The sequence below is a fragment of the Fusarium tjaetaba genome (genome assembly GCF_013396195.1).
Source record: "Fusarium tjaetaba strain NRRL 66243 chromosome Unknown NRRL66243_c0000504, whole genome shotgun sequence".
Taxonomy (NCBI): Eukaryota; Fungi; Ascomycota; class Sordariomycetes; order Hypocreales; family Nectriaceae; genus Fusarium; species Fusarium tjaetaba.
The window spans coordinates 1-7,701 of NW_023501700.1; the positions used below are offsets into that span (position 1 = coordinate 1).

General features: G+C 51.3%; 1 protein-coding gene across 1 annotated transcript; it reads left to right on the forward strand.

Moving 5' to 3' along the window:
- Nucleotides 1-273: 273 nt before the first annotated feature.
- Nucleotides 274-7,478, forward strand: FTJAE_13955 (insecticidal toxin complex; the record flags this gene model as incomplete). Its single annotated transcript, XM_037347146.1, has 3 exons — nt 274-2,756; nt 2,839-6,925; nt 6,999-7,478. 3 exons carry the CDS (start codon nt 274-276, stop codon nt 7,476-7,478), a joined length of 7,050 nt encoding a protein of 2,349 aa, XP_037199027.1.
- Nucleotides 7,479-7,701: the final 223 nt, after the last annotated feature.

Here is a 7,701-nt window from a genome sequence, read left to right on the forward strand (position 1 = left end):
AACCTAATATAGACTAGTTTACCTATTTAGAAACCCTAACTATTATATATACCTTATTATATTTATATTAATATAAACTAAGACAAATCCAGACCTGCTCTGTCCTATAGTAGGCATTTTTAGTCGAGCTTATGACACATTACCGCCAGCACGAGCTGTTTACATTTAACGTAGCTGCCCGTCTTTACAGCATTGTCTTCTTGGAACAACAGTTTAAGCTAGTAATTCCGAATACCGCAAGCCTCATTTGCACCTTTGAAGCCCAGGCTCATCATGGCCTGGCCAATAGTGAACCATCGCGACGTCATGCTCCCCATGGCCAACACGGCCGCAGGAAGGGGACCAGATCTCACATCGGCAATGGCCAAGTCAAAGCCACCGACCATGCCATCGGGGTTCAATCCAGACCCCACCACAGGCAGAACTGACAGACAGTCATCTGTCATTCCTTCTACAGAACAATTCAGCAGAGGAGGTGGCGGATTCAAGCCTATCTCCGAGAAGCTAGACATCAATCCTGTAAATGGCACAATGTCGCTGGCACTACCCATCCCCATCGACCAAGGTCGCTCCAATTTCGGGCCGACACTCAATCTCCTGTATGATTCCGGCACAGGCAACGGCCCTTTCGGCTTTGGCTGGAGCCTCTCGGGAGAAGCCATCACCAGGCAAGCCTCGCGGTGCGTGCCGAAGTACAATGCCGACGATGTCTTTGTGCTCTCGGGCCAGGACGATCTCGTTGCAGCTCAAGAGGCAGCAGCCGTACGATTGGACAAAACCTCAGGTCAGCAATTCTCGGTTCAGCTCTACCGGCAAAGAATTGAGACAGAATCAAACAAGATCGAGAAGTGGACGTGCCGTGATGATGAATCTAATACGCACTGGAGAGTAATCTCGGGCGACAATGTCACGGCGGTGTATGGTCAAGACTCGGCCTCGCGCATATTCGAGTCCTCAAACGGGGTTGTGCACATCTTTTCATGGCTCATCTCGTCTCGCTACGACAGCAAGGGGAATGCGATTGAGTACATCTACAAGGATGAGGACACAGCTGGTGAGCAGTCCGAGACCTCTGGTAACAACAAGTACTTGAAGCGAGTTAGATACGGCAATACACAGCCAAATCGAGACCTGGATGACTGGGGCCTCGTTGTAACACCCTCAGAATGGGTCTTCGAAGTGGTCTTTGACTACGGAGAGCACTCCATAGATTCGGGACGCCTAGAGGAAGTGGCCACTTGGCCGCTGAGAAAGGATCCTTTCTCACGCTTCACGTCCGGCTTTCAAATTCGGACCCGGCGTTTGTGTCGCAGTATCGTCGTCCTGCATCACTTCCAAGATAAGACTGGTGAGCAGGATACGATTGTGTCGAGTATCACACTCGACTACCACGAATCAGAGCAGGGATCTCTGTTAACGGCCTTTACCCACCATGGCTTCATGGTAACCGGAAACAATCAGTCGGTCAGACAGTCGATGCCGCCTTTTCAGTTCGATTACACGGTCGGCCCAAGTCCTTCCAGCCTCCAGCTCGTATCATGTACCCCTCTCGATCTCCAAAACGTGCCCACAGCTGGGAGTTGGTCATCCGAAGCAAGGTGGGTAGATCTCTACTGCGAAGGCTGCCCCGGGCTCCTGTACCAGGACCAAGGCGGTGGCTGGATGTATCAGCGAAATGAAAGCGCTATTCAGTCATCTGAAGATCTTCAAGGCGGAAACCTACGGTTTTCGGCCCCTGTCCTTCTCGGGGCACAGCCGAACCTCCATGGCTCGAGCCAGACCTTTTTCTTCCAAGATCTTAACAGTAGTGGCGAGCTGCAAATTGTAACAAGGGACGAAAACGGGAGGATGATGGGGTTTTACGAGCGCAAAGACGGATCTGGCTGGTTAAATTTCCAGCCCTTCCAGGCGGTCGCAAATATCAGTGATGGCCTTGACAACTTCATGTCGGCTGACCTCACAGGTAACGGGCTGTCTGATCTTTTCCGTGTCGATGAGCTTACTCAGGACGTTGTTTGGTTCCCTTCACTAGGCAAGAAGGGCTTCGGCCCCCCTCAGAGCACACGGAGTGAGAGCATTAGCCCCATTTGGAGACGAAACGACCCAGGTGACGAGGCTTCTACGTATTTGGCCGACATGACAGGCGACGGACTGGCAGATATAGTCCTGATATCGAATGGTGCAGTCTCCTACTGGCCAAACATGGGCTACGGTCGGTTTGGCAAGGAAGTCCTGATGAAAAATGCTCCTTTCTTTGAGTCGCGAGACCTCTTTAACCGCTCCCGGCTGCACCTGTTGGATGCAGATGGGTGTGGGACAACAGATCTGGTCTATCTCCCGGCTGACGGAGGTGCCATGATCTACTACAACTTGGCAGGAAACGGTTGGAGTCACGGCGCTTTGCTTGCAGCATTTCCGAATACCGACTACCGGAGCTCTGTTTTTGCCTCAGATATTGTAGGAAACGGTTGTACATGCCTTTGCGTGGCGGATTCGGTCTCAGGGGTCACGGAGATGAAGTATGTGGACCTCGCAGGAGGAAACAAGCCATACCTACTGAAGGGGTACAGTAACGGATTTGGCTCTGTCACCACCGTGACTTATCAGTCCTCGTTCAAATACTACCTCGATGACGAGAGGTCGGGCCAACCATGGAGTACCAAGCTCCCATTCCCTGTCCACTGCGTCAAACAACTGGGCGTTGTCGACGAGATCGCGCAGACGAAGACAACAAAAACTTATGCATATCGGGATGGGTATTTCGACGCCATAGAGAGAGTTTCGAGGCTTCGGCATTGCTGATATCTGGACTGATGTAGATTTGGCGTATGGCCATAGGAAATTGTTCAAAAAGCCCCAAGTTCACGAAAGGTTTTGGTTTTTCACAGGCTCCGTGGATTTTGAAACCGGCTTCAGTGCCAGCGCACCCGGAGAACTTTCATTGACGCCATATCTGCTTCCAGACTTGGATAGCGAGCAGTGTCATGAAGTTTATCGGGCTCTCAAGGGACTGGAGTACCGGCAGGAAACCTACATGGAAGGACTCAAGTCATCGTCGACAGCAATCACAGCAACCGAGCAGGCATACGAGGTGCTCCCGATCATCGCTGCAAGGGAGGGGCGTAGTGGCGTCTCGCGAGTGGTTCCAAGAGAGACACTTACACGCCACTATGCTGTAGGCTCTCCGTCAGATACAAAGATTGAGCACAACCTGGTACTAAGTGTAAACACATTCGGACAAGCCACCCAGACGGCGACGGTGTACTACGGTCGAAAGGCAGAGCATGTCGATAGGGAGTCGGAGCTGGACGACAAGCAGAAAGAGATTCAAAAGAGGACCATAATTGTGCTACAAGAGACAGACTACACCAACGCGATTGTCGACCCTGGCCTCTTTCGCAAGCCTGCGGTGTGCGCGACTCGACAGTATCGACTTCTTGGACTGCAAGTCGCTAAGGATACATTGCTCCGTTTCAACGATCTTGCCTCGTTCGACCACGACATGTTCCCGGTCCTGCAAGATAGCCCATTGACCGGGATGCTTCTGGAGATGGAAGCGACAGGTCATAACGCGCGAGTACTTCTCGGCGAGTCTCGCATCCTGTACAGCTCCGACGATCCCCTCGTTTGCCTAGAACAGGGCAAGCTGGAGCTGTGTTCGATCGAGTATCAGCAGTATGACCTTGCGCACACAGCCTCCATGGCAGCCGGGGTATGTGCTCATGTAGGAGTGGAAAAGCCAAGCGACGTGCAGACGGCTGCAGGATACACGAAGCTCGATTCAGATGGATCCTGGTGGGCCAGACGAAGCGCGGCTAGGGTTCATCCCCGAGGTACTAAAGATTCATCGCTCAAGAGTGCCCGTGCCTCATTCTATGTTCCAAATACAGTCGTTGATCCGTTCGGCAACGAATCCACGACGGTCTTTGATGAATATTTTCTACTACCGAACAATGTAACCGACTCAATGGGCAGTGTCACGTCGTTCATCAACGGCTACCGGCACCTTCGACCGGTGGAAACTCAAGATCACAACCTAAACCATCAACGTGTGCGTCTAGGTGCGTTTGGAGAGGAGCTCTGTCATGCGCAGATGGGAAAGATGGGGCAAGACGTTGGGGATAGTCTTGAGGGGTTCCTGGATGTAGTCTCCGACAACGATATAGCTGCACTCAAGACAATGTCCGGAGCAGAGACGGCCAGGGCCCTCCTCGGAAAGGCTGGAAGTCGGACTATCTATGATGTAAACCAATACGTCCGAGAGAAGGCGTCTTCAGACCGCGTATCACCGGCCTCCATAATCCGCATTGTCCGCCAAGACACGTTTCGCAAGGGTCCTTCAGAGAAGATTGCGGTCCAAATTCAGTACCTATCTGGAGCTAGAAAGCCCATCTCCGAGTTTGAAGCAGCTGACTACGGTGGCCCGTCTTTGAACTGGAAAGCAAGTCGGCGTACGCTCGACGGCGACGGTAATATCATGCGCAGCTACCATGACGAGTTTACGAATTCTCCAGACTTCAAACCAGCTTCGGAGCTAGATACTACATTCACGATATCTTTCTATGACGCGCTAGGCAGGAAAGTCGCATCCCTCGACCCTGACCATTGCTGGACTAAGGCGCAATTTCACCCGTGGCGAACTGTGTCGTTTGACGCAGGTGATACAGTTGGATTCGGCCAGCCTTCGGAGGACCCGGATGTTGGAATCTTCTTCTCTCACCTTGAGCCTTCATTACACAAAGGCTCGTGGCTTAAGACTAACTCTGCCTCCGAAGCCAAAGAGAAGATAGATGCTGCTCATAAGTCAATGGTATATCACAACACGCCAAACACCTTATACGTTGATCCCTTGGGGCATAAAATTGTCTCTACCACTCGAAATGGTGACACAATTGTCTCTGAGTCGTTTTTCTATGACCTCAACGGCAACTGCGTAGAAAGTTGGGATCCCATGAAGAGGCTGGCAGCTCGAAACAGCTACGATCTGCTGGGTGGCAGTGTGTATAAGGGGTCCATGGACGCAGGTGAGACGTGGTCCTTACTAGACTGCCAGGGACAAGTTCTTTATAGCTCCAATAGCCGTGAGCTGAGAACCCGCACCGTGTTTGACCAGCTGCGACGAAAGGTGCAGATATGGGTTCGTCAAGGGCAAGGCTCGGAGACTTTGGTGACCAAGTTCGAATATGGAGACGCCGGCAAGGACGGCCAGAAGTTGAATCTACGGCGCCAGCTTGTGTCGGTCAGGGACCAAGCCGGACTACATACTTTCGATGAGTATGATATCTATGGAAATGTCGTCTTGTACACGCGGAGACTTGCCAAGGCCTACAAGACTGACCTCGATTGGGCCAAGCCGGACGAGATTCTCCTGCTGCCGCCGGAGGTATCTAGCTCAATATTCAACGCCATAGGTGCACCCGTAGCAACCACGGACTTTGCTGGAAACCAGTCGTTAATGGTTTACAACGCGGCCGGTAGGATTGAGTCGCTAGCATGGAAGTCTCAGGCTTCGGGAGTTCAGTCGATATATCTAAAGTCTGCCACCTATTCGGCATTCCTCGAACCGACCAAGCTGGAGTATAGCAATGGGACCATGACGATGTATGAGTACGACGCATTGACCCAGAGATTAATCCGACAAAAGTCAACTCGAAGGGGAAAGAAAGGACAACAGCTACTCCAGGACCTTTCATTCACGCACGACTGCGTTGGACGCATCATCAGGACTGAGGACAGATGTCAGCACATAACCTATTATAGTAATCTTGTTATCGAGCCCGTGGCGGAGTACGAGTACGATTGGCTGGGACAACTTGTCCAAACAAGATCGAGAGAGCAGATCAGTCCCGGGGGCTTCAACCCCTATAGTAACGAGCCAAAGCAGAAATGTGGCATGGAAGAAAACAACCCTGCTTCCATGACCGAGTACGTGGAACGTTACAAGTACGATCTATGTGGTAACATGAGCGAGATGAAGCACGAAGGTGTCGACAAGCAAGTGGTACGAACATGGACCAAGAGTTTCGTGTACGACGAAAAGAAAGCTCCCAGCTGCTTGGACGTCAAGGCCAATAGTAACAGACTAACTTCAACTATCGTGGACGGGCGAGAGACCCATTGCGGCTACGATGGCGAGGCGGGCAGAGTTGGGTGCATTACGTCTATGTCAGGCTACTATGACATGACATGGGACTTTGATGGTCGGCTTCGTTCATCCTCCAGGCAGAAGGGTGGCAACGAGGTCACCTGGAATATATATGACTACACCGGGACCCGTGTACGAAAGGTCACAGAGAAGCTCAAGGGCCAGAGCATGATGATACTGAAGGATACGGTCTACTCCGAAAACGTCGAGGTCTACACGTACAACGGAGGCGTGTCGGGAACTTCTGTTCGCACAACAGGTGTCGTGCATGCTGAGGGGCTAGAGATTGCTCTGGTAGAGTCAACCGACAACGCCCCGGCCACTCCGCTCGTGCGGTTCCAGACTGGCCGTAATATAGAGACAGACGACAATGGCGAGCGCGTCTCATACGAAGAATACTCTGCCTTTGGCAGCACTACCCTGATGGCTTGCGGCGCCGAGATTGAAGCCCCCAGGCGGTACCGCTTTGCCTCTTATGAGAGGGATGTCGAGACTGGGCTCTCGTACTGCAATGCTCGATTCTATGCTCCGTGGCTCTGTCGATGGATATCTACAGACCCTCTTGGGCCTGTAGATGGGCCTAATCTGTACCGGTACTGCAGGAATGACCCTATTAATTTGGATGATCCCGGTGGAACATTTCCCAACCAGGACGTGGTACCAGACTCCGGGTTAAGGGGCCCCCCACGCCCGCCAGACAATAGACGTGGACGGCTCGACTCATCTGAGCTGCCCGACGTGCCCGACGAGGGGGAGGGGGAGAATCAAGTGCCGCGGAATGTAAGTACCAAGGGACATGCATGTCCAAGACCGTACGGATCTTACTCGTGCAATGGCTAATCTATCAAATCAGGGTGGCGATGGCGAAGTCGAGAGTATAATCTCCCTGTCTGAGATTCTCCATCTAGTCGATCCTGAGGAGGTTGATGCGAATCAAGCAGGATCTAACATTCAGCCGGATCTCGACGCCTCCGCTTTCCGGGTACCCGAACCACTCGACTCTTCTATAGACTTGAATGAGGTTGAGGTAGAGCAAGAGAAGTCGGATCTCGCATCTCAAGAGGCGAGGTGGTGGCAGGAAAAAGTCGGATATAGGTTAGAGGAAGCTGTCCACGAGTTTGTCCAGGGCCTTAATCCAAAGCCGATCCCTCAGCCCAAGCCGACTGAAAAGAAGTACACGTTCTTGCAGAAGGTTTGGCACACCTTCTCTCCGTGTGCTGGAGTGCCGGCAGGTGAGAGAACCTATAGAGCGTCCACGTATAACGCAAATGGGTGGAAGCCCAAGTCGGTATTCTCGAGGGGCCTTGGAGAGACAAGATCGAAACGGCGTTAAAAGAACTAAGGCATAGTAGGAGCTTTTATATTAACCTGCCTATAGAGGATATTTTCGATTTACTATTTTTTACCCTAGTATTTTAATAACAGTTTTTTTAAGTTATAATATAAAAGTAAGTTTATTAATATATTAAAGAGAATATAAATTAACTTTAACTATATATTATTAAGTAAATATTTAGCTATAGCTAATACTTTAATTATATTATTAAGTAAATAAT